Raw genomic sequence first — 27,317 nt, 5'->3', positions numbered from 1 at the left:
TCACACTGTTTAACATTAGCTGTCAGCATTTTAACCATGTTTAATCCAGCTGCTAGCTAAAGGTAGGCTAACGTTACCTGCTGTCAGGTGTAGTGTAAAGTCAGGCACCGAAATGAGGCACCGAAACTTTCATTCTTATTTGGTCTCGTTACTACCGTTTACGTCGGCATCGAGTTTAAAATTCCAACACAAAGAATACAGAAGGTACCGGACATCTGGGCGAAAGGACAGTGATCCGGCGGAATTTCCGGCAGCACGGGAGCAATCCCGGAGGTGGAATGTCGTGGATATAGACTAGTGGCGAGGTTTAGAAAGATGAAATGGAGTAGAATGGGGAACCGTAGCTTTATATAGTGATCAACAAGAGATGCTTTCTGTTTACGTACTTGCTCCTTCCATTAGGCTTGTATCCATGAGTGCGGGAAGAGCTGCATCGGATGTGGACGTCTTGCTCCTGTCCCGATCTCGTTCCCGGTCTCTTTCACGGTCTCTTTCCCTTCCTGTGGATGAGGCCTCCCCAGCCCGTCGCTGCCTGTTCTTCTGGGCCTCCATGGCTTTGAGCTTCCGGGCGTGCTTGTGGCCCTTATAGTGGGCCTCTGCTTGGTTCTGCAGGAAAATGAGAGAAAACCAGGTCAGGAGGGAAAAGCATAAAGGAGTGTTTGACTCAATGCATTATCTGCTGGAAAGACTGAGCCCACGTGAAATAAATGTTAAAATGCACGCCTGAATATTCACTCTATTGCAGGCTTACACAGGATGCAAAGACGAGAGTCTGTTTCCACCTGATAACAGCGCTGGCACATTGGGAGGCCAGAGGTATAATTGCATGTGTAATATGCAACAAGAAAGAGGATCCCATCTCCACAACTACCCTATTAATGTGCACTGTGAGAGGCAGCCTCTGCATATCCTAGACATGTGGCAACACATACACACATCTGAGCACTCACACAAACCCACAAATACAAATCAGACGCAAAACACATTCTGACTGACTGCAATGCAGCAATAAACACGTTCACACAAATTACCCTCTGGGTGGATCAAGATTTACCTTCACATTCTCATCATTCTCACGGCCCTGTTCAATCCGAGAACAAAGCCCATGTTGTCAGAGCAAGCGTGGATACATAGGAATAGCAGAGAAATCAATACAGAGATCAGTCATTAAAAGCTAAAACAACCTCCAGGGATCAGCTCTCATCAGCTCCTGGCCTGGATAGAACATAGTTATAGAGGGAAGGAGCAGAACTAGAACCTGGCTAAATGAGTTCCAAATTAAATCTCAAGTGTGAAAAAGTTAAATGTCCCCAAATAACACAAATTATAGAGAAGAGTAATATGGAAATTGTCATACCATCAGTATTTAAGAGTTAATGGATGAAGGATTAAGAATAAAATAGCCTTTTTCCAATAGGTGTATGTTTTGTTATGTGGAGCAAGGTAAGTCTTTCCGCCAAGAGTGCAATGCTCCGAGCCCTTATTCAGTTTTAATTCCCCGAGAAATAAATCATGCAAATCCTCAGGGACAAAACAAGTTGAGTAAAGAGACTGGACTTCATTTTGAAGTGCTTTTAAGTGAGGAATAAGTATGCAGAAATTACTAAAAGACTGTTTCAGTAGGAGCAGTTAGTGCTTGTGCTGTGTGAGTGCACGGATACAAGGTTCCAGGCACACATACACGCACCACCACTGCCACCAGTCATATGTGTTAGCTGTTGTAAACATTAGCAGTCTGGGGATGAAGTTAAACAGGTACACTTCACATTAGCGAGCCTAATGGTGGGATATAGCGAAGACCTATGAATAATGTGGCTGTCAAAGCATCTGTAAAAACAACTTGAATACTTCAGCACATCGTGTGAGTGATCTGCCGTGAAAAAGCTTCAGAGATTAGCGTGATGTGACGAATTCAGCCAGCGCCTTCTCTATCACCAGTCTCTCCGTCCAATTCAGTCTCAGTGGAGGCAGAATGACAAGGTGTGAAATGAGCTTTGGTTTTCACATCACCATGCCGGCCAGCAGGATACAGTACTCTTCTAAGGGATTCTCCTCATTGTCCGGTGATTAAGCAATCCTACTGCTAAAAGTGAACACTGGACTACAGTATATCTGGTGCATAGACATTATGTCTGGTGGGTGTGGAACATGTCCCCCCATAGCTCTGAAATGGCACTGAATCATCTCTCCCAATAATGACTTGCTTGTAGCTAAAATAATAAAAAGGCATAATAAAAATCAAATGGATCTGCCTATTGGTGTGCTTAATTAATTCAACAATCACTGAGTTGATCACTGATTGTGGAGGTGCATGTTTCCCCTCAAGTCACTACAAATGTTCAGATTGGTGGTAACAAGTATTGCCTTTAGTAAATTTGCCAGACACAGTTGTCTCTGTGATATTTGCAGCACTCTGGTATAAATATTTGTATTTTAAATATGATGAACAAGAGAAAAGACATAAAATAATCTTGCGTAATCATCCATGTGCTTTCAATTAAATACACACACAAACAACAAAAGCCCTCCTGTCGCCTTGACTGGAAATTTAAATAAACAACAAAACAAAAAATATAAGGGAAATAACTGATGATCCACATTAGCATGCAAAATGCTGTAATGGCGTCACTTCTTCAAACAATTTAATTTCCATTTTTGAAAAAAAAAAAAAAAGGGGAATTTTAGTTTTACAGTAGAAAGGCCCAAGGAAACCAGAGGGCACTCAGGTGTTCCTCTAGTGTGACATTAAAGGAATAGTTTGCCATTTTGGGAAATATATTTATTCGCTTTCTTGCAGAGAAGTTGGATGAATGTCTCTCATGTCTGTAAAAGTAATTAAAAGCTACAGCCAGCAGCTGGCTAGCAGCAGCTGGGAACAGCTAGTTTAGTCGGTCTGAAAATAATAATCCCCCTAACAATGGCCTCTTTTACACAGAGATTACGCAATACTGCCGTAAAGAAGATCCACCATCACGCCGACGCTGTTTTTTTAGACTGAAACCAACAACGCTGGCATTAATGCCGCCCCAGTGTGTGGTTTTAGATAGAATGCCGGCATTCTGGAAGCAAAAGAAGTGACGTGTAACACAACAGCGTTGGCGTCTAGTGTATGTGTGTGCGTGTAGTCCCGGCATGCTGTCCCTAACGGACGTCGATTAGGCTCTGTTACTACCTCTGCTGTCGGCTTAACAGTGAAACAACTATGTCCCTCCATTCCATGTCCGTATCTTTTATACTGAACAGTGAGGCGGAATAATTGCGAAACATCTCGTTATTAAATCTGTAAAAAAAAAAGACACCTTGTGGTTTTGGGGGGGGTTGTGTGCTGTCATACAGGTGTAGCAATGTCCTGGACTCTGTGCTGGTTACCTGGCAACCTCACAGTGATGACAAGACTCCAAGAAGTTACTTTGTCTGACTAAGAAATAGTCTGGCACACGCCCCCTTGTAAAACCAGCTTAGTTTCAAAGTGCAGTTAGAAATATTTTGTAACCTTAGGAGAGAACCAGGCTAGCTGTTTCCCTGTTTTTAGTCTTTGTGCTTAGCTAGACTAACCTGCTACTGACTCCAGTTTCATATTTAGCATACACATATATATATAAGAGTGCATAAAGGTGCACAATAAGGTCCTGCATGGTTTCAGTGCGATTCCATTTTTGTCTCAAATCGTAGGCATCTCTCCTTGATCCGCTAGCTGCCTGCCCCCCTGAATACACTGTGAAAAAGCCCGGTCTCAGGAGACAACACAGGGGTCGTAAAAGTCAAACTAACACTAGGGGCACAGGTTGTCAGACATGTATAAAGTACTAGAGACCCAGACTTGAGTAAAAGTACAAGTGCTCTATAAAAAAAAAGTGACTTGAGTAGACGTTGAGGTCCTCGGGTCAATTTTGACCCCTTTTTTTTCTATATCAGAATTTGGGGTTTTCCTTCAACCAAATTTTCAAAAAAATATCGTGGTTGGTTTTGTACAATGCTCTTCACAAGTAAAATAAATGATCAGTTCACAACTTTCATTGAATTCAGGTGTATTATTCAATTTTATAGCATTTGAAGAATAATTGATAAAAGACAAAAATATCGGAAAAATAGTGACACAAAATGTCAGGAAAAGTGCCAAAGACATCGGGAAAGGTGACAAAAGTGACGATAAAGACGGCCAAAACAAACAAAAAAAATTTCAGACAGAAAAACAAAAGTGTTGCATGGTCGACAGGAAGACAACACAAGGGTTAAGCACCACACTAAAGTGGAAGTACTAAAGTATTCAAAAAATGTTTTATTTAAGTATTGCAAGTAGTTTATTTTAAAATGTACTACTCAAATACAAGTATTGTGTTGTGTTATTAAAGAAAGCAGTCAAAAGTTTAAGTTGTAATACATCTCTATAACAGCAGGCGGCGCTAATCTGTATTGTTGCCCAAGAAATGAAAACCGGCAGCTGATTGGACGAACGCGTCACATGGGTTTGTTTTCTCCGGAAATTCAAAGCCAGACTGTCATGGCGGCCGTTCAGAATACGATCTCATATTGTACTAAAATAGTTCACTGAAACATGTTTCTGAGAACATTTTAAGCGGGAAATAGCCCTTGCAGTTTCTGAATCTGTCTTCATTTCAGCTCAACAAAGGTCAGTTTAAAAGATTTTCGTCAGATTTTGAGAGACTCTAGTCACCTCATTCCACTCCCCATTTCCGGGTGAGTCCCGACTGCCCTGCCGGCGACTGAACATGTCAGGTCGGCCAAAATGAACGCTGACAGCCCCCCAGACTGACGACAGCATGGGACACACCAAACAGATTTGAGTCACTGACCTCGCCAGACTGACCAACGGCCGATAATCTCCTTGGTGTGTCAGCACCTTAACAAACCCCGTCGGACTAACGTTCTGTCACATACACACGTTGCCCACATGACCACCTGTCTTAAAGGGGAAGGCTCGGCCGGTAACAATCATGTAAAAGGAGAACGGTGAAAGTTTACTTTTCTATCAAGCAGCAAAAAAGTTTAAGCATCAACATCGCAACGTCCTGCGATGTGACTAATCGCACATGTGCACATGGCGATGTAGACGATGTAACAAAATATCGTGCAGCCCTAGTAACGATGCAGCACATAAAAAATGTATCGGAGTAAAAGTATTGAACTCATCAAAAAAATTTACTGAAGTAAAAGTGGAAAAATAATACTCCAGTAGAGTACAGATACAGCCTTTCAGTACAGTAGTGAAGTAGTTATACTTCGTTACTATACAGCTCTGCAGGCTGTGCACCAAAATACAACAAACCACGTTCCTGCCAATCAGGAACGTAGTTGGGGTTGGGGGAGGAGGTGGGGGTTAGTGCGCATGCACATAATGGGGGCCGGGGGGTTGATTGAGTAGCGTGAGTTGTATCTGAGAGTAGCTGCTGCAAACGTGGTTTATTGTATTTTGGTGCACAGCCTGTGCCCCTAGTGTTTGTTTGACGTTTACGACCCATGTGTTGTCTCTCGAGACCGGGCTTTTTCACAGTGTATTCAGGGGGCAGGCAGATAGCGGATCAAGGAGAGATGCCTACGATTTGAGACAAAAATTAAATTGCGATGAAACCATGCAGGAACTCATAGTGCACTTTTAACCCAAGAAAGTGAATAAGCGTATTTCTGAAAATGTTGACCACTAGAATACAGGGAGCAACGACTAGCGTTCCTACCTGTAAGCTACACCGTATTTTCATGATGTCCACACCACAGGAGGTCAGCAAAAACAAGCTCTTTAGCCAGTGTTAAGTTGCTCTTTAAGGCTGAATTATGCAATACTGAGCAGCAGAGAAAGCATACTTATTGCCCCTTTGAGTATTATGCATAAGGAATATTAATATGTGAGCAAAGTCTGTGGAGGGTACATGGAAGTGTTAGGAGAGTAGTGATGCTCTCAGAGAGACAGATAAAACTACAGTCAGACCTGTCACTTCTCTTTAAGTTGGTGTGCAGAGGCAGGGAATGGGATTTGCTCTAGTGTGTGAGGAACACGTCTGAGTCTCCTCTCCCCCCTCAGTTTGCTGTCTCCTGTGCCTCAGCCATTCTTTGAAGATGGAGTCCAAAAAAAAGTTTGTGCCTGTGTGTGTGTGTGTGTTTTATTGTGCCTAGACATTAATGTCTTAAGGCTTTCTGGACTATTGTCTATTTGTTTATGTGAATATGCATGAAGTGTCATGGGATGTTTGTCTGTGTGTCTCTCTCTGTGTGAATGTGTGTGCTCTAGCGTGCATGTTTGCAAGCGTGCAGTATGTGTATTTGTTTATGTGTGCGCGTGCTCGGGGTGTTAAGGATGGGAGAAATGGAAAGAGAAGCCGAGAATGCTGCTTCCTGCTGGGGCTACTGATTGTTTCTGCTCTTTGCTGATAAACGACAGCTTTCCCTGCTGTCTAATCCCTCATACCAAAACAACAGACAGACAGACAAACAGACAAACAGACACACACACACACACACACACACACACACATACACACACACAGTCAGTAGATGGGCTTTGGTAATTGAGGGACGGCAATATTTTCAAATAAACGATATTCAAGAAGATAGCACAAAACAAAGAGTTTTGTTTTTCTGAGGCTAGTCTCACTTTTTGGAATAGATTGCTTTTATGCTGTAAATGACACAGTCTGGCATGCTGTCTCTTTCTCTCTCTTATCGTCCCACAAGCTTTCTATATTTCTCGTAAACACCAAGGCATAAAGCCACCAAAACATTTCTTACCGTTGAGTTAAAGCGCAGGTGGCAAATGTTGCAGGAGATAATCTGTTTCTTCTTGAGGGGCTGAGGGACACCAAATGTGTGGTTGATCACTGCCTTCTGGACAGGGTCCATCTGAGAGACAGTAAGAAAAGACCAGTACAAACAACATTAGTGCTGCCAAATCAAATTAAGAAATGTTTGTGCAGCAGAACAACTCAGGTGAGGTTCCCCAGTAAGACAAGATTCAATCTTTATTGTGGCCATACTTTTATTAAGTATCCCCTAATACATCAGTAGACAGCACAACATTTCGCCCGAATACTTCCAGCAGCTGCAGTAGAATGTAATGGGGAAATAACTTCAGTTATTCGTGATAAATGATACCTTCATGAAGGTTAAAACCCCCTGCATGGAACCAGAGGGGATGAAGATGATACACTCCATGTTCATCATAGTGATTAAAGAGTTAAAAAATAAAAATAAACTAATAACAAGAAATCAGGGACAAGCAGGGAGTGTCTACCTGTTATAGCTGAGCAGATTTACGATAAATCTGGCACAAATTAAAACTAGCATGAGGTTGCATCATGAACCTGTGATGTGATGGGAATGGAGATGAGAGGAGTGGAAAGGCCTACTTTTTACATTTCATCTAACTATACTGCATGACAACTAATTAAGCATTGCTCCTACACTGTCACAATGATCGAATGTTATGTGACTGTATTAATTACAAATGTTAATATATTCAGGCTGACTGTAATGCTTTTCAACAATAGATGGCTGCCAACTGTTTCTACTCTTTTCTGCTTTGTTACAGTGCAAAAGTGAGCAGGTAAACAAAGTATACCAGGCACAGGGGAAATCAACAAGCCATGCCAAGTTCAATTAAGTAAGAAGAAGAAGAAGAAGAAGAAGAAGAAGAAGAAGAAGAAGAAGAAGAAGAAGAAGAAGAACAACAACAACAACAACAACAACAACAACAACAACAACAACAACAACAACAACAACAGATATACATAACTTTGAGAAACAAATCTTTGGCCATTAAAAAGAAAGTCAAACAGTGCTTGACTGCCTAAAGATAATCTAAGACCTGAGCTTTAGATGACATATCTATGCAGTAACAGGAAAAATCACCAGTTTATTGACACTCCACATAAAGATGGCCTTGTTGAGACTCTGAAGCTCTTTTTGTCTGCAGTGTAACAACAATTACACTGATGATATTACATATCCCACACTATTTCTTATTGATTATATCAAACTGTATTCTATTTAAGATATTTTCTTCTTCAAAATGTTTTACAATTATACTATATATTTTTCATTTTCAATCGGCTTTGAACAATGCCAATTATTTGCATACAAATGTAACACCTATGGTCCACCCACACAAGTGTATCCACTAATTTGTCTAATTAGACTTCTTCTCGGGACAGTGGGGGTTTGTACGCAATGATCTTGATCGATATCTTCTTCACTGTTCACAGTTGCACCTGTTAAGTTGGGATATGGGCCAACTTTACACTGAGAATAGGTCTAATCAGCAGGTTAATGGAAAACACACGTTGGTGTGCTGAGCATTGAACTTACGTGGCGAAGGCCCTATTGAAACTGAAGGAATTATTATTCTTTATCCAGCAAATGAATCGCCTTTTTGAGGGGCTTAACATACTCAAAAACTCACGTCAAATTTACGTATTTTAAGGGTTTTGGGAATAGGCGCACAAAAATGGCTCACTAGCACCCCTACAAAATTTAAAAAAATGTAACCCCTGCAGTACGTTTAACGTAGACTCACGAAACTTGGTACACATATGAAGCATGTCAAGACGTATAAAAAACGTCATTAGAGCCATACCCTAAATCCAATAGTAAGTCCGCCATTTTGAATTGAAAGTTCAAAATTTGTGCGATTTTGGCCATTTCCACATGTTGTAATTTGACAAACTTCCTGCTTTTCCATCTAAACAGGAAGTGGGTGTAACTTGAGTGTACATCGTCCAATTGGCTCGAACCTTTTCAGGATTCATAAGAGTCCAACCCTGAGGACAAATAAAGGCCGATATTTACTCAAAGTCATAGCGCCCCCTAGTGGCAACAGGAAGTAGGCCTAAAAGTCAAGGTACTATACTTTAACAAACTCCTCCTAGAGATTTCATCAGATCGACTTCAAATTTGGTCTGTGTCATCTCAACACCTTAAAGATGAAAAGTTATGAAAACAAAAACTTTTCGTCAAACAGTGTGGGCGTGGTGTGACAGCCATTTTATTTTTTAATTTTTATTTATCGATGAACGAAGAAGTTGTTGTAACTTTAGTGTACATTGTCCAATTTGGCCGAAATTTCTCACGATTGACAAGAGTCCAGGCCTGAGAACACCTACAGGCCAAAATTGACTTTTGGTCATAGCGCCCCCCGTTGGCAACAGGAAATCAGCCTTATATGACTAACATCATTTGATTTACATGAAACTTAGAATTTGTGGTCTACATGTGATACTGAGCCAACCCCTATACTTTAACCACGCCCACTTACTCAGGCCATTCCCCCTTTCATAAAATTTGAACCGTTTATGGTAGACTCTTGTGTGAGGTGTCATTGAACTCAGCAGAGAGTTCCTTCTTCATTGGTGATGATTTGCCCCATATGTTTAAGCCACGCCCCCTTTCATAACATTTGAACCGTTTAAGGCAAGTTTGAGATTTTGGGCTATTTGTCCAAAATACACATTTAGGTCTTTATTTTACTACACTTTGATTTCTCCTAAATTCAACAAAAGTTGGCTTTCTAAATCATCCCGCTCTTTCTCTCGCTCCTGTGCAATGCTGTTGGATCCAAATATGGTGATTTTCTTTTTATCAGCAACCAATCGTGAAAGTAAAAGGGGGGATTTAACTCTAAATGCACAATCTCATTGGCTGATGCCAATTTCTGACAACGTGATTCGTTCAGAATCGTCAATTGAAGTGCTCTGACATTTCCGCGGTAGTTCAGAATGTCGAAAGAAGTGCGTCGAAAACGGTTGAAAATCATCTCGGAGAAGACACAGGGGATTACAAACTAAGACAGCAGATGATGAAATGCCATCACATAGTAGGCCTACGTTGATGTGTAAACTGTTGTTCAGAAAACAGGAGTTTTTAGACAGCGGAGGTAATCAGTGTCTCTCTCTCTCTCTCTCTCTCCAAGCAGTTTACAGAAATTCATAGCCTACATGTCATATATTAAATATGTAGGTGTGACTTATATATATATATATATATATATATATATATATATATATATATATATATATATATATATATATATATATATTATATACTATTCTAATATAATTACTATACAATACTAAACAAATCTGTAATTTTTGGATCCTAAGTGGTTGGGAGTCCCTGGGGCTGTGGCAGGCAGATACATATTTAGCTGTCAGTGGAGCTACTGTCACCTCTCCTAGGAGAACTTCTGGCTTCTTTTCTGGTGTTCACTTTGGGAAGTTTTATTTTTTTGGCTATTTTTCCAAGGTGTAAATCTCTTAGTGAAGATACTTTTTCCCAGTGGAGGAGGAAGTGCATCTCTGTCTGATCCAGTTGGTGGTCACTGAGCCTGTATTAAGTCAGGATCCGTCTCTTCTTCGTATCCATGACAGTGTGAAGATAATCTGTCAAATAACAATTTAGTCTACTTTGTTTGCTTTCTCCAATGTTCTAAATATTGGTCTTTTGAATAATTCATAAGAAGCTCATCCCTGTGTATCACCGGATGTCCAGTGACAGCCTGCTCAAGCGCATGCAGCATGGAGGCACTCAGAATGCCAACGCATGCCTAAACATGGTTATATGGGCCTGATGTCCAAAAACAGTCTTTGTGGGGAAAAGCTGGGTTGAGGCTGCAGCCAGTATGGCTATTTCTACATTCAATGAGGGTGCCTCTGCCATGCTGGCTGTGATGGAGAAATTGTGGCTTCAGAGCACAGACTGTTAATGCAATGAATTTTTTTTTATTCCAAAAAACACTGCAAAAATATATTCTGATTTACAGGATAACAAATATATATATATATATATATATATATATATATATATATATATATATATATATATATATATATATATATAGATATAGATATATAGATATACATAAAACCCTCTGTAATTTTTTCCCATCTAATATGTTTTTTATTTTATTTATTTATTTTACAGGGACATTGCACAACAAATGTGTTGCACAGACCAGAGATAGCTACAAGCTAATTTTCATCTGTAGTCCCTGGGCAGAGGCAAAGTGACAGCAGTTATATACAGTGGATAATGAGCATTCCTGCTAATAAGTTCATTCAATATAAAATACAGATAAAATACAAATGCAGCACCTACACACGGATCACCTCAACAGACATGCAATGTCAATATTTACAGTATGTACAATTGTTATAGTTTTTTTGTGTTTTTAATTTTTTTAATTTTATTATTGCCTACCTAAAATTTAAACAGTAACCTAATTTACCAGTTTTGTATTAATGATCACAAATCTGACCGTCTTTCAACCACTTCTTGAGGTTAACTTTAAACTGTTGCAAAGTAACACTCTCTCAAACAACAACTGGCAACAAATTCCACATCCCTGCAGCTTTCACAGAAAAGCAGTTCTGCCCAAAAGTAGAGGACCTAAAGTTAACATAACAATCTCCTCTAGAAGACGCTCGCGTAGTTCTAATACCTGCCTCTTCACAAGGTTTCACAAACTTTCTCTGGGACTGTGGGGCCAAATTATGAAGAATGTTGTATACTAAACTAACATTTGAACACAATGAAAAAAACATGAACATGGCTTTATCCAATATTCATATTTAAGCCGGAGCTTAAATTAACACATATTTAATTAGATAATGCCTATTTTGCATATTTAAAGATTAAATTACAGAAAAAACTTGTAATACATTTTTTTCTCTTCTTAATGTCAGTAATATACTGGGAGAGTTTCATGGTGATATCTGTTAGTTAAAAATGTTACCCTATTCACCTGTAGTGTCTCGCCTTAAGGTAGACCCTTGTGTGAGGGATCATTGAACTCAGCAGAGTTACTTCTTCATTGGTGATGATTTGGCCCGCCCCCTATGCTTAAGCCACGCCCCTTTCATAACTGGTGACCCATTTAAGGTAGAGTCTTGTATGATGTATCATTGAACTCAGCAGAGAGTTTCTTTTTGATTGGTGATGGCTTGATCCGCCCCCTATGCAGTAGCCACGCCCCTTTTGTATAACTTGTGACCCATTTGATGTAGATCCTTGTGTGAGGTATCAGTGAACTCAGCAGATAGTTCCTTATTCATTGGTGATGGTTTGACCCACCCCCCTATGATTTAGCCACACCCCTTTTTATAACTAATGACCCATTTGATGTACACTATTGTGTAAGGCATCATTGAACTCAGCAGAGATTTCTGTTTTCATTGGTCATGGTTTAGCCCACCCCCTTTGGTCTAGCCACGGCCCCTTTTACAGCTAATGAACTGTATGACATAGACCCTTGTGTGAGGTATCATTGAACTCAGCAGAGAGTTCCCTTTTCATTGGTGACGATTTGCAGTGTCTGAGTGCCGCTCAAATGCACGGTCGCAAGGAGTGGCATCCGCCAATAACCCAGACGCGCGCAGAAGAGCGAGGGCCCATCCAACGCTGCTTGCAGCTTTAATTTCACTTGCAACTTTAATTTCACTTGCTTTAAATTACCAAAGCAATGGGGGTAGCATGCTTGCTTGAATTTTTATGTCTAGCAAGATTATTTAATTTGACTTATATGACAGTAGACTACTCAGTATTGTTTAGTATATTATGTAGTTGTGCTGTTGCAACAGTTCCTGTTTCTACTTAACTGAACAGATGGCTTATTGATTGCACCTGTGCCTGCTATATTTAAGTGACCTGAAAGCATGACTCTGTAAGCACTGATGAAAGGGACTGCTATCGGTTTTAATGTCTGACTTTATTGTGCACCTGAGTACTTTTGTGTTATGCAATTAAATTGAAAGGAAAAATATTTTGTTTTCAGATATGTGTCTTTCTGTTGCGGTTTTCTCTTCATTACCTCACAGTGAAGAGAGGATACATTCTGCTGGTGTGGAATCCTATTTACTGTACGTGACTATCACCACAGAACACTTTTTTTTAGAGATTATTTTTTTGGCTTTTCCGCCTTTATTTGATAGGACAGCTAGGTGAGAAGGGGAGAGAGAGGGGGAAGACAGGCAGGAAATAGTCACAGGTCGGATTCGGACCCTGGACCTCTGTGTTGAGGCATAAACCTCTCAGTATGTGTGCACAAAACACTTTTCATTTAGCATGCAGACCTCCAAAATGGGGCTGAGCTATGCTGTAATAAGAGAAGTGGGGCTTGATTCACAGTGTCCAGGATAGAAATTCTCACAATACTGAAAAAATCCTATATTGTTCTTGCTGATAAAAAAAATTATGCAAGTTTAAAGGAGATTTACATCCACCCATAAGGCAGGCATTTCTTTAAGTTAAACGAGTATTCAGAGATCTGCCCATGATCTTTGCTGCTTTATTAACACTGTTGAGATGGGGCTATCACTGCAATCAATTTGTAATCAGCTGTATTTATACTTCTGCATCAAGGGGTTACACTTTACCTGTACACGTGCGCCTCCTCAGAAATATAACTTCAAGCCAGGGCTACTGTACAAGTGGGACTATATGAATTGTGATTGGTCAGCTTAAGCTGCTTGTGTTTTCTCATTCAAGTTTCCGATGCTTTTAGAAACTGTTAAGAATGAAGACAACATTTCAGTAACACATATTTAGCACAGCCATTACGCTGCAGACCTTCTGTTCACCACGATCACCACTCTGTATGAATTAATGAAAGGTAAACACAGCAATGGCACAGCGGCAGTCTTCTATTTAGTAATGACACATGGCAAAATGGCGTTTTAAGTTACCTGGATGTAGCTCCTGTTCTGTAAGTATGTGTGTAGCCCACCGAAGCCCTGTATCACAAAGTAAATTAAAGAATGTACACACAGTTACTGTGGGGAATATAATTTAATTATGATACAGCCTGATCACGTACAATATGCTACTGGTTATCTCAATCTGACGCTTAACTATAGATCAAAATCTACGGTACAGGCCAAAAGTTTGGACACGCCTTCTCATTCAATGTGTTTCTTTATTTTCATGACTATTTACATCGTAGATTCTCACTGAAGGCATCAAAACTATGAAAGAACACATATGGAATTATGTACTTAACAAAAAAGTGTGAAATAACTGAAAACATGTCTTATATTTTATATTCTTCAAAGTAGCCACCCTTTTTTTGATAACTCTGCAAACCCTTGGTGTTCTTTCAATGAGCTTCATGAGGTAGTCACCTGAAATGGTTTTCACTTCACAGGTGTGCTTTGTCAGGGTTAATTAGTGGAATTTTTCATATGTGTTCATTCATAGTTTTGATGCCTTCAGTGAGAATCTACAATGTAAATAGTCATGAAAATAAAAAGGAAAAGCATTGAATGAGAAGGTGTGTCCAAACTTTTGGCCTGTACTGTACCTAGGTATCTATGGGGGGGGGGGGGGGGGGGGACTCCCATTGACCCCTTGCATAGACTAACACTATAGGATAAGTTAGTTTGTTGTTAACACAACTGCATTGCCCTGTTGTTTCAAGCTTTGCTACGGCTCGTATTTAAATAAAGTTAGAGTTCATTGTAATCTCAGTTATGTGACTAATGTATTATGATTCAGTGCAGCTGAGAGGGAAGTGTTTGGAGAGGGTTTTGGGCAGACTAATTCAGCTTTAACTGTCTGTGAATAGAATGCAGACAGTCCCAGGATGGCGAACTATAAACAGCAGATTGAAAGCCGAGGCTTCATTAGAAGGTCTGTGTGCCACAATGACAGTGGATTTCATTGCGGCACCCTTCAGCATGGTATCACATATAACAATCGTCTTGGATCTCTCCCCAGGTTGGCCCAGGGCCTGGCCTAGTCCATTCCTCTGCTTGCTTGGCAGAGGGATGAACTGGGAGAGTGTTGTTCTCACACTGAGTTAGACCGCTCACTGGAACCACACCGATGGCAGTGCAGAGAGCCTCAGCTGCCCAGAGATCAAGAATTTTTTGTGTATTGATGGCAGCAGCAATGGCACACTGCTTTGCTTTCTTTTTGATTCACAAGCCTGAACATCAGATTCCTTGGTACCACACAAAGAGCTGTGCCATGTCCAAGGCAATGGCCTCATCTGCAAGAGTGGAGTCCTTTTACTAAGGATTCCTCTAGAAGGCCAGGTGTTAGAGGGGAAATAAACACACCTGGCACTGAAACCTCCATGCTGGTGGTATTTCTTCTCCCTCAGGACTATCTTTGTCTTTGTTGCTGTTTTGGCCTCTACAGGCAACAACATGATTCAACGCTACCTCTGGGAGCAACTGACTTTTCCCTTCACTAGCCGAAGCCTGACCAGTGAAACCTAGCTCTCCCAATCCTGCGGCCTCTGTCCACCTTAGCAGGGCAGGCTGCACACAGCTATTTGTTTTAAGAACTGAAGAATGTGCCCATTGTCCGTCCGCAGCCATCCTGAACCGACTGCTATAAATGAGTCTTTTGTCCAAGCCCTCCGTCTTCCCCCCGCCATCCTGGTGCAGACAGAACTTATCCTGCGCCGAGTGGCTGAGTCCGTGATGGGGTTTCATGGTAGGTAGAGAGAAAGAGACACACAGAGAGAGGAGGGGGGGAGGATGTAAGATGGGACACCAGGGGAACCGGAGGATATTTAGTTTTGGAGACAGGTTCATTCATCTTCCCCCCTGCACACGTCCGGGACAACGTGTGCCTTATCAGGGCTTAGAGAACCTGGGGCTCCCAGTTGAATGGACTTTGTGATTAATGCCACAGCTGAGCTGTCAGACTGTGTGTTATGGAGGCCAATCATCTCCGTGGACTGAAGCAACACTGATTTGATGTCATTTCCACAGTTATTATAATTTTTGCATTCTGGTTGCAGTAGATTCCACATCCTACTGCGAGTTGTATTCTATTTAACAATGACTGAAAGACTAAATAGCATTGCAACTTTGTAAGTATGATTTCCTGCTGCATTTATTAATAATGTATTGCCCCTTTCTACTGCCATTTTCTTCTACAAAAACTTTTATTTTTTCTAATAAAAGAAGCATGATGTGCAAAAGTAAAACAGTGCTTAAATTCTGTGCTATATTTGCTGTGGTTTGCCACACACATTTTTTATCGGACAACATAAAGGCTTGAACAGAGCTATGAGTCACAGACGGGTTGAAAATAGAAAGAGCAAGTTTCCCATTGAAACATAAGCACAACACAGACACAACACTGAACAGAGACCTGCCCTACTGCATCCACCACTAATATAAATACATGAGGGTGTTAGAGGAATAACTTTTTTCCATGCCGATTTTGCTGCTGGGCATGCTCAATCCTCCAAAGGGCAGTATAGGCCACCCAAAGCAGTGGGCGGCAGAACAAATGAATAAACTTCACTTTTCAAATAGCAGGTTGGAGACTCCCTACATACACACATACACATCATAAAGCGTTTATCTACCCCCTCACACATATCCTCCACTGTACGAACCAGCCAGCCAGATATCTGTGTGGACCTCTCTGCACCCCCCCCCCCCCCCCTCCTTTCTTGCTTGGTTTGAAAAGGTGTAAAGTGTATGCTGGAGTGAAAGCTCTGGCTTATGTTTCATTTACACACCACAGAACTGGAGATGGTTTCACAGTGTGTGATGAGGGAAGTGAACACACACTCACACCTTCATGCACACACACACAGCGTTACACTGGGATCAAAGAAATCCAAAGTGCCTACACACATACACACACAAAAAATGACAATGGGTATAGCTCTGGTAAGTGAAGAATTAAAGATACAGGCTTTTAATTCCAGGGACTGAGGCAAGGTAAGCATCAGAGCCAAGGGGCTTGAAACCCTAACAGTTTTCTGCTGACGTTCGAAACTAAATAATATGGGTCTCATCTGTAGAGATGCTGATACTGAGGTGACAACTGGAATGCTGAGAGGTGAAACACTGCTTGAATAACGATTAGCACCCCGAACCTGAGGTAAGGCCTCTGCACAGAGACAGTCCGTCTGTCTTTATACCTCTCACTGATCATGAGGTTGAAGACTGACACTAAATTTATGAAGCATGTGGAACCCCAACCCATAGAATTAAGGTTGTTCTTGCCCCAGAGTACATGTTTTTTAATCAATACCACTGATATTTTGCAAGTAACTTAAAAAAAGCACATTACCAAACACAGTATTTTTTCGGTGGTGAAATTAGTCACCTATTCACATGATATTTCTGGGGGATCCAGTTAGGCACTGTATCATTTACAGGTTATCTTGGCCTGTGCTAGAGACCTTAATGGATGAAATTCCTAGAGGAATTTGTCCACTTCTATCTTATTGCTATTTTCCATGACATCAGGTGGAAAGAGCCATTGCACTCACCGTGTTAAAGTTAGGAAAGAGGCTAAGGGGGGAGGATCCATTGAGTCTGAAGGGCAGTAGATTTTTGAGGTCGAGCGGAGGCTGCAGAGGCCGTCCTGGGACGGGAAGGGAAGCCAGGAGGGGGCTGCCTTGGGCCGACGTACCTGGACAACACAAAGAGATAGATGTTAGAAGTTAAGAAACAAAGGGAAACGTTAACATGAGGGACATTTCTGTTCCGGTGTGATTGTGGAACGGCACTGATGGCTTCCAAAAGGTCAGGTGCTGTGCTCACAGGAGGCCTGACTTTGATTTATTTGATACCAGAGGCAACATTACACCTCCAGCTGACATTCAACACACATTGCACGGCTTTAATGTGTGTAGGAGTGTGCATGTGATTGTATCTGGGACAATACAGTGCGTGTTTCTGTTTTTATGCAGACAATAGGAGGTGTACACGGGCAGTTTTGCTGGAGACTTAATACTCCCATCACCCCAATTGCCCAGACTGATCCCCCAAGGACAAGCCACCTGTCCTCATGTACATACACACACGCACAAAAACACATCATTTAATTACTGATTTATTGGCTGAGGAAAGGTGCCTGTGCGACGGAAAGATGGGAGATATTGAATTTCAAATGGACCAGGGATGAAGAGATTTCTAATTTCCCGCTTGGCTGCGTTTCAGTGGACCACTGTGCTCACCGGTGCACAGGCACTTATCCCAGCACTAGGATCAATCATTGGTGTCAGCTGCAGGTCACCGTGGCCACACCAAAGTATGCCTATCATGTGAGCCCTCTTGCAACACACACACACACACACACACACACACACACACACACACACACACACACACACACACACACACACACACACACACACACACACACACACACAGTAAGGTGGTTATACTGCTGTGTGATGCCACACACCAGAAACAAAAAAAAGCTATCACTGACCTTACAATAATACCAGCGGCTTAGAAATAGAGGAGATTGGCCAAAAAAATAACTTCTTCTGAGGGTAGGGGAGGGAGATGTGCAAGATTTCAGAAACAGATGGTAGGATAACAAAAAGGACAAAAAGGGAAAGGTGAAGACAGAAACACTGGTGTCACAGTGACAAATTGGTAATATATCGGCTATCATGTTGTTAAAAATAAAATGACTTTATCACACTCAACACTGAGAATTAGTGTTGCGTATGAAAATCAAATGAAGACAAAGTACTGAAAGAACTAAAGAACAGCATTTTGCTAAGCTAAGGTCAGTGAAAATTCAACAGTAATGTCACTAAAAACATGGCAAATTACCAAATCTTGACGGGAAATCTTCACTGAATCTAAACTTGTTCACAAACACAATCCAATTTTGAACCAAGGACAATGTTTTCATTAACTAATACACTTTGTTAAGGTGTTAAAAATGATCATGGCTTAAAAAAAGCCAACTTAAAGTGATGGTTCGGAGTAATTTACCCTCGGGTCCTTTGCACCATGAGCTCGAGCCAAACACGCCCCCAGAAGCTTTTTTCACCTGGGTCTAACATTGGGCGCGTTAGCGTAGAGTAGCGTTAGCCGCTGAATAGCTTAGCGCAGGGGCTAATGGACCCACGTTTGTATCTCTTAAATGACCCCACTAATAATGCCCGAAATGATACCAAAGGTCTACACTAGTATATATAGGTTATGCACTCATAAAACGATGGATTGGAAAGTTTGTAAGTACACCAGAAGTTTATGTAAATAACACTTGCCTGCTGGCTTCTGCTCTCTGCTGTTGTTGTTGCTGCTGTGAGACGAGTGCTTAGGGACGTCTACAAATTACAACACCGAAAAGAGATGCAACAAAAATATTTTTTAATTTAAAGGTCCAATATGTAATATTTGTACTGTAATAAATCCAAAAATGACACCAATGCCTCATCAGATATTAAGGAAACATGTTAAACTGAAATACTATCTTTTCTGACAACAATGCTAATTTCAGTATTTTTTCTTTTTGAAATTTACATTCCGTGACGGAATTTATGTTTATGTTTTGATCTGTGTGTTGTTATCAACGGCCCAGTTTGACAGGCAGGCCGGGTTGCCAGATATACCTGTAAAAACGTAAACCCAGCACGCTACAGCTGTAACGTTAGTACAGCCATGAAAGCAGCAAACAAACGAACAGGATCAACGGAGATAGATTCTACATGACATAAAAAAAAGAAAACAGCATGTTTCTAACAGTTGCGTGACCAGAGACGTAACAACCCCCTGGTAAATATTGGAGATGTATTTAAAAGATGGAGACAGCTTAGAGCCCAAAAGGACGCAGAGTTGGCTTATTTTCTCCTGAACCGGTAAGCATTAGCTCCACGCTAATTTATCACAGCTACTAGGGATGGGCATTTTTTGTCATTTCAACATTTGTGTACTCACATTGAATTATATAGCTAGAGTAACCGAGTTGGTTACTCGCAAAAACAATTGAGACATAGCCAGTAAAGTGATCCCAACTGGTCCTGGCTAACGCCGCCATGCTAACCCTGCTAACTGTTAACATTACCGGGCAGCCCATGGCTGTTTACAGCGTGTAGCCCAGGGGTCACCAACGCGGTGCCCACGGGCACCAGGTAGCCCCCAAGGACCACATGAGGAGCCCTCAGGCCTGTTCTAAAAACAAAAGGTTTATATTGATATTATCTGTTTCCCACCTTGTTAAGTCATTCTTGATAATTATTGTGAGAAATCATTAACGTGATCAGTGTCTTCGCATAGATGAGTATCATTAATCATTAATAATCATACAGTACAGGCCAAAAGTTTGGACACACCTTCTCATTCAATGTGTTTCCTTTTTATTTTCATGACTATTTACATTGTAGATTCTCACTGAAGGCATCAAAACTATGAATGAACACATATGGAATTATGTACTTAACAAAAAAGTGTGAAATAACTGAAAACATGTCTTACATTTTAGATTCTTCAAAGTAGCCACCCTTTGCTTTTTTATTAATAAGAGAAATAATTCCACTAATTAACCCTGACAAGGCACACCTGTGAAGGTAAAACCATTTCAGGTGACTACCTCATGAAGCTCATTGAGAGAACACCAAGGGTTTGCAGAGTTATCAAAAAAAGCAAAGGGTGGCTACTTTGAAGAATCTAAAATATAAGACATGTTTTCAGTTATTTCACACTTTTTTGTTAAGTACATAATTCCATATGTGTTCATTCATAGTTTTGATGCCTTCAGTGAGAATCTACAATGTAAATAGTCATGAAAACAAAGAAACACATAGAATGAGAAGGTGTGTCCAAACTTTTGGCCTGTACTGTATATAACTAAAGGCAAACTTAGCACATTTGTTATTTCAGAAGAGTGTATCAAACTGGTAGCCCTTCGTATGACTCCGTACCCATGAAGTAGCTCTCAGTTTCTAAAAGGTTGGTGACCCCTGGTGTAGCCTCTTCAGCGACTGGAGCCGACAACGGTGAGTTATTTTAAGCCACGAGAGGGGGGCTGTAAATCGGAAAGAGGGGACTAAGAGTTTGCAGTGTGTTTAGCGATTGTTGCCGCAATTCTAAGCCAATGAAGTGTGTTCCGTCGGCAAGGTAGTGGTATTTTTAGCGTTTTGTATTGTAATTCTAAGCCGAGGAAGTGTGCCTGACTGGCGTGTGGAGAGGACAGTGAGGTTGTTGTGTTTTTAGCGGTTCATACTGTAATTTTAAGCCGAAAAAGTGTGTCTGTTAGTTGGTTACAGAGCTCCACGTGAGCACGGGCTTTTATGACTGTCAATATAGCCAGCATCTAACGTTAGCTACTCGGCTGTGCTGTGGAGTAATGTCTGGCTATGTGAGACTAGCATCTAACGTTAGCTACTCCGCTGTGCTGTGGAGTAATGTCTGGCTATGTGAGACTAGCATCTAACATTAGCTACTCCGCTGTGCTGTGGAGAAATGTCTGGCTATGTGAGAAAAGCGTCCAGCTACATTGTTGTGAATGCTGCGGTCTCAGCCTGGCAACCCCCGTGAACTTCGAGTCTGGGCAGGAGGGTGCGGGGGAGACGACTCTCCAGTATTTTGAATTGGTAGTGCAGTAACTATTTTAGCTAGCTGCCAGTATTACACACAATATTACATATTGCACCTTTAACTTATTTTTTAAAGTGCTGTAATATAACTAGCAGGAGACAAGTAATAATTGAGGTAAGTTTGGAGACATTACCTTATTTAATCATTAAATTAATAAATATTTTTGTTGTATCCCTTTTCGGTGTAGTAATTTGTAAACAGCCCTAAGCACTCGTCTAACTGCAGGTAGCAGCAGCAGCAGCAACAGAGAGCAGAAGCCAGCAGGCAAGTGTTCATAAACTTCTGGTGTACTTACAAACTTTCCAATCCATCGTTTTATGAGTGCATAACCTATTTGTACTAGTGTAGAAGTTTGGTATCATTTCGGGCATTATTAGTGGAGTCATTTACGAGATACAAATGTGGGTCCATTAGCCCCTGCGCTAAGCTATTCAGCTGCTAACGCAACTCTACGCTAACTCGCCCAATGTTAGACCCAGGTGAAAAAAGCTTCTGGGGGGGTGTTTGGCTCGAGGTCATGGTGCAAAGGACCCAAGGGTAAATTACTCCGAACCATCACTTTAATTATAGTTCTGCGGTCTCCAGTCTCCTTACAAAAAGGGCACAACCGTCTCACCATTGGCTCTGAACATAATTCCTAGAAAGAAGGACTGGATGAAATGTAGTGCTATTCCACTTATCGTTCACTGCTCAAACATGGCAACAATATCCATCACAGTCAATAAAATAACAAACAATTTTGTGTTTTTTTCCTGTTTTTGTGGCATATTGGTAGTGTTTTTTTTTTTTTTATCTTAAAATTGGTTTCAATGTTGAGGTATGATGATGATACTTATGTATGGCCTGTGTGAAGTACAGAACAGAGTGATAGATGGGGGAATCTGTCAGTGGTCGGGCCCGTGGCTTTCTGCGGCTTGGCAGGATTGGCAGCCATGACGTATGTGGTTGGTGGGTGAGGGGGTTGAAAGACTAAAGCTCTGAGCATATGCTCCTCAGTGTTGGGCTCAGGCCTGCCTTTGCCATGTGTGGCTCTCCTCTGCTGTCTGTCCGACACCCAGAGAGATGCAGTAGAAGTATGGCTGTAGCCTACAGACACGTGGGCAGCAGCCAGCGGGGGATCGCTCACACACTCAAAACACATGCACATTCACACAGAAAACGAGGAGAAGCTGAGACTTCTCTTGGCAGGGCTATCAGAGGAAAAAACGAGGCTTGCAGGGAGGACAGTTATCTGCTGATAGTGCTTCCCCACCTCTCTCTGTGACTCTCTAGGCAGCTTATTAAATCAGAGGCTGGCTGTTTGCCTATTTGGATGATAACACTGCCATTGAGGCACAGCCCAAATCCAGGCATGTACGACAGCGATCGAAGGAATGTGCGTGCTTGGCTTACATGTACTAGACCAGTATCACATGCAGGCACACAAACATATACAAACAGAACTGCCTACGCACCTCTGAAAACAAATAGCTCCCAGGGCAAGGGGGATGTCAATAAACGCAGTCACATAACACAAACGCGCACACGTACACAAAAAGGTGTAATTTTGTACTTGGTACATATTGTGTGGGATTCCAGTAGGAGTACACTTTAAAGTAAAGCAACATACATTTTTCAAGCACATTTCTTGTGTTTTTGTATGTTGGTGTGTGTGTGCAACTGAGGAAGGATGGCTTATTTCAGCCTGCAGCACCTTATAACCTCCTTCTATCACACTGCGTCCGTGTGTGTGTGTGTGTGTGTCTGCACATATGTATGTGTTTGCATGCATATGTGGTTATGTGCACATACAGTATGTTCTTTCTCTCCAGAGTCATCTGTGTCAAGGCTCAGGTTTATTTACGCCTCACTTGTGGTCCGGGGTCCAGACAACCACTGGCAGTTGAGGCAAGGCCTGAAACAAAATGTCCAGCCTCTCTCTCTCTCTCTCTCTCTCTCTCTCTCTCTCTCTCTCTCTCTCTCTCTCTCTCTCCCAGATGACTTTGCTAACTGATCTGACTGTCTCTGCCAGTCTTTCCCCAGGCAGGCCTCCTCCTCCTCCAACCATAACAACAACGCATTCCTCCCTCTCATGACTCACTGGGCTTGGTTACACAACAGCCGCCGTCACATCGCATCTACTCGGATGCGTGTATGTTTGTGTGGTGCATCTGAGCCTTAGAATTCAAACATTGATTTTTCAATTATTTTCTTCTTGCTCATCTGAGAAAATAATGGATTCCAATGTACACAAGCAAACACACTGAGCCTTCCCTCCTCATTCCACTTCCGCTCTCGCAAAATTAGCCGTTCAACCTTTTAGTCCTTTAAAAGTAATTCTCCTGTCATTACTTCAGTGTTCCCGTTTCTGACAAATTGCCTTTTCTCACATCTAAATACCCCCGACACGCCCTTGTGCTCTGAGAATCCCTGCAAAGTGCTGCTGAGCAGCACAGGAAGGAAAAAGGGAGAGGGTCGAGGAGGAAAGAAAACTGCCTTTCTATTTGTGGCCCAGTGTAATTATGTGGGATAGATGCTGGAGTTGGGTGAGTGGATTTTCACCGTCTATTTCCTTCTGCCTGTTTTTGTCTCTCAAAAGACGCCCCACAATTTTGCTTCATACGAACTTGCTTAAAACAGGTGCCATTTTGAGACTGTCCTCCCAAAAAGAACAACAGCATTAGTCGTTTGAGCCAGTGCCCCAATACAACATTTATTTACGTTCAAAGACAAAGCCCTCTAGCGACCATAGGCACTATGACGAAAGGAAAGGAGGAAGTAAAGTGCCTCATTGTAGAGCAACAAAGTCCTCATGGAGAGGAGGTCAGGGTTGGGGATGGATGGGTCAACAAAACTTCAGACTAACATGGGAGACGGCTGTTCAATTCCCATTCTTTGAGCTCTGGTCTTTGCTTCAAACTTTAGAACAGAGAACATATTTTAAAATCTTTCACCTAAAAATGCTTCATTTTAGTTGTATTTCTCAACACCTAGTTTCAATAGTTGTTGGTCTAGCCCACAGAGACATAAAAACAGACAGTGTACTGCTACAAGCGATACACCCTTGCGGACCGCCGAGGACACATGACTTTGGCTATACTGTTTGTATTGAGGTAAAATAACATACCGGACTACGATGACTTTGATTATGCAGTTTCCAATAGAGCCTAGCAAAAAAGGAAAGCATGATGAAATCCTTTGGGTAAAAACATTTTAAAAGAATACATCAGAGAAGAGTTGGCTTTGTCTCAGTTTCTTTCTTAGTGATTGTGGGATCACTGGGGTAAGAGCAATTGTCTTTTTTCTTCAGTATATAGGGCATTATGCACCACATCTTTACTGCTCAGCTGTGACTACCTGCTGAGTAACAGTTGGACTGTCAGTTAGACTTTCACCATCAGGCTTCTGATCTATTATCCAGCTGTGATAATGAATATCTGCACATCTAAACATGAATGTGTTTAGCAGGGAAATTACTGACCGGTCAAATGATAAGCCGAAGTGCAGGCACAATTTGAGCATAATAACTCTGAACCATGTGGATGATTCTTTTGTCAGTTGCCAAGTACACAAAATAACCTCTGTTTTTGATGATGTTTAGCGAAGTCCTCATATGCCAGTATCAAATGTGCATACACTCGAGTCCTGACACGCACACTCAGAGTCATAACACTACGATGCTCATTGTGCATCTGCCACACTGTTGCCACAGTGTTTCACCCTCCCCCAGCCACCCCACAAACTTCCTAACAGTGACTGCCCTGCCTCTGATGGGACTGGATCTGAGAGGGCAGAAGAGCTGACAACTACAACTCTCAAAAATATAGAACTGGAGCCTTAAAGTTACAATAACCCAACAAACACGGGCTTTTCTTTGACCGAGGTATGAAATAACCCAATACATACTATGCAAATGTCTGTCTCACACACACTGCGCCTGGAAATTGGCCTCATGGTGTGTTAGAGTCTCACGGCCATAAGAGAGCATGAAATGACATTGCACTGCGTCTGGATGTCCAAATGTACTCCACTGAGAGGGAGAGACAAAGAGGGAGGGAAAGAAAAATGACTCTTAACAGCCAATTAGCTTCTGCTTGATCAGGAAGTGGTGTGAGGGCCAACGTGGGAACTATTATAGCATGGACGGAGAACATTAACCACAATCATTTTTAATTAAAGACTGGCGCTTTTTATTCCTCTCCATCCCCAGCCATTTCTCCCTCACTTCTACTCTCCACGCCTCCTTAAAATATGATGATAATATGCAAACCTAAGTTTAAGATAGGATGCTACTGGACTGATGAGATGAAACAGTACAGAGATGATGAAAGAACTTCAATTAGCCCCCCAATTAAACCAATTTGAGTGGTGCAGTTGCATCAAACAAGAAATGATATGCTTTTCTACAGCTGCAGATAGGATCTCATCATGATGTATACAGCGTTATTCTAAATATGAGCAAACCTGGAATGCGGACAAATAAATGCATGGTTCCAGCTGCTTTTGCATTCAAATTGAAATTTCTTTAGGCTTTTAAGTCTGCAAGCCACTTTCCTGTTTTGAGAAGAGAAATATAAACTATCCACATAAACATGCAATTTAAAATTTCCACAAAGAGCCTTTTCATTTTATCCTCCGTTCTCTACCTCTCTCATTTCCTCACCTTACTTTACAGCTTTTAACGTTTTTTTTAAATCATATTTTCATTCTTTTTTCTGGGTCACTCAACATGCCGTGCTGGCAGCACTGTGACTGTATATTGTGTACTGGGGTGTGTAAGTTGATGACTGCGTGTGCTGCACATGACAGTTAGTATTCCGATGTGTGCACAGCAGGCAGATATAGTTTATTCGGTAAATATGTGCAAGGAATATTTGAGCAGAACAGAGCTCCAACTTTACCCTGTTTGATGTCTGAACAATCAAGTGTCGGCTTGTCCATGTGAGGGAAGAAGAGCAAGCAGGGATGCGAAAAGCTAGATGATAAAAGTGTTGGCTGCGATATTTCCAGCAGAGATAGCGGAGTCAAACTCATCTATGGTCAAACTCTAATATGGTTGTGAAGAGTTTTGTTATGGAGGATTATATTTAATCTCAGGACTGTTTAAAAAAATCCCTCATATGTAGTTCTGCCCTTCTTTCACTTGCTTTTCCATGGATTGCAGGAAGTGGCAGATTGCTCCATGTGGCCTGATTATATGCAAGGCTAAGCACGGTTTGCCCCCTGACTGAAAATAGAGCACGCTCAGGAAGGAAGATGACTTCATATCTTTACTTTCACATGCAGTTTTAGAGGAATTATACAAAGTCAGACACTGAATCTGTTCTGTTGATCTCTCTGTCAACCCAAAATCCTCACCTGTACTAAGTCAGGCTTCTGCTCTCTTGCTTGCTCGGGTAAATTGACATCATCATTTTAGTGCTTCATTAATCACAGAACACAAAATAAGAAGAAGTATGAAATGAGATAAGTGTGCAGTAGATTTATAAGCAAAATTTAACCACCATGTAGCTCTGTTACAGTGTGGATATAAAAGGTAGATAGAGGCTAATTTACAGCCAATAAATATGACCTGAGATTGAAGTTTAAATATACAGTTATCAATATACAGCCTCTGGCTTCAGCTGTGATGCTTCCTCAGCAGAGAAAGATATCAACCTTTGCCTGTGTTACTTGCATTGACAAACAACAAGGTTAAAATTCAATTATAAAAAGTGCCGAACAATGACAGAGGTGAGGTCAACATGACCCTGAAATTACTGTAATTTGTCTTTTTATCATAATGTTACTTTATAATGTTGCTTTTTTGAAAATATAAAGAAATAATTCCTTAAATTTAACAGTTTAACCTCAAACTCCTGAAAAGATTTCAGCAGTACGTTTGGGTCTATGTTGTTCGGCTCAGCAGTCCGGCGGTGGTAACAGGACTGTGTGGAGATGCTTCTTCTCCCAGGGAGCGTCTTTAATGAGTTCTGTCAGGCAAGCAGCGAACAGCGCATCGCTACCGAACCCAACCTGAGC

At 41.4% G+C, this 27,317-nt stretch overlaps 1 protein-coding gene across 3 annotated transcripts in view; it reads right to left on the bottom strand.

Moving 5' to 3' along the window:
• The window catches only part of znf385c (zinc finger protein 385C), a 168,528-nt gene that overhangs the window by 14,783 nt on the left and 126,428 nt on the right, over positions 1-27,317 (bottom strand). For 2 of the 3 annotated variants that reach the window (XM_028599926.1, XM_028599928.1), the window contains 4 exons: positions 17,246-17,388; positions 13,686-13,733; positions 6,742-6,852; positions 387-606 (listed from right to left, as the gene is read on the bottom strand). In XM_028599926.1, coding sequence (XP_028455727.1) covers positions 387-606; positions 6,742-6,852; positions 13,686-13,733; positions 17,246-17,388 — 522 coding nt within the window. The remainder of the gene's footprint in view (positions 1-386; positions 607-6,741; positions 6,853-13,685; positions 13,734-17,245; positions 17,389-27,317) is intronic. The other variant, XM_028599927.1, reaches the window with a different exon arrangement.

This window comes from Perca flavescens, chromosome 15 (assembly GCF_004354835.1).
Source record: "Perca flavescens isolate YP-PL-M2 chromosome 15, PFLA_1.0, whole genome shotgun sequence".
NCBI lineage: Eukaryota > Metazoa > Chordata > Actinopteri > Perciformes > Percidae > Perca > Perca flavescens.
The sequence above is the reverse complement of the archived record's forward strand: the minus strand, read 5'-3'. Positions and strand labels throughout refer to the sequence as shown.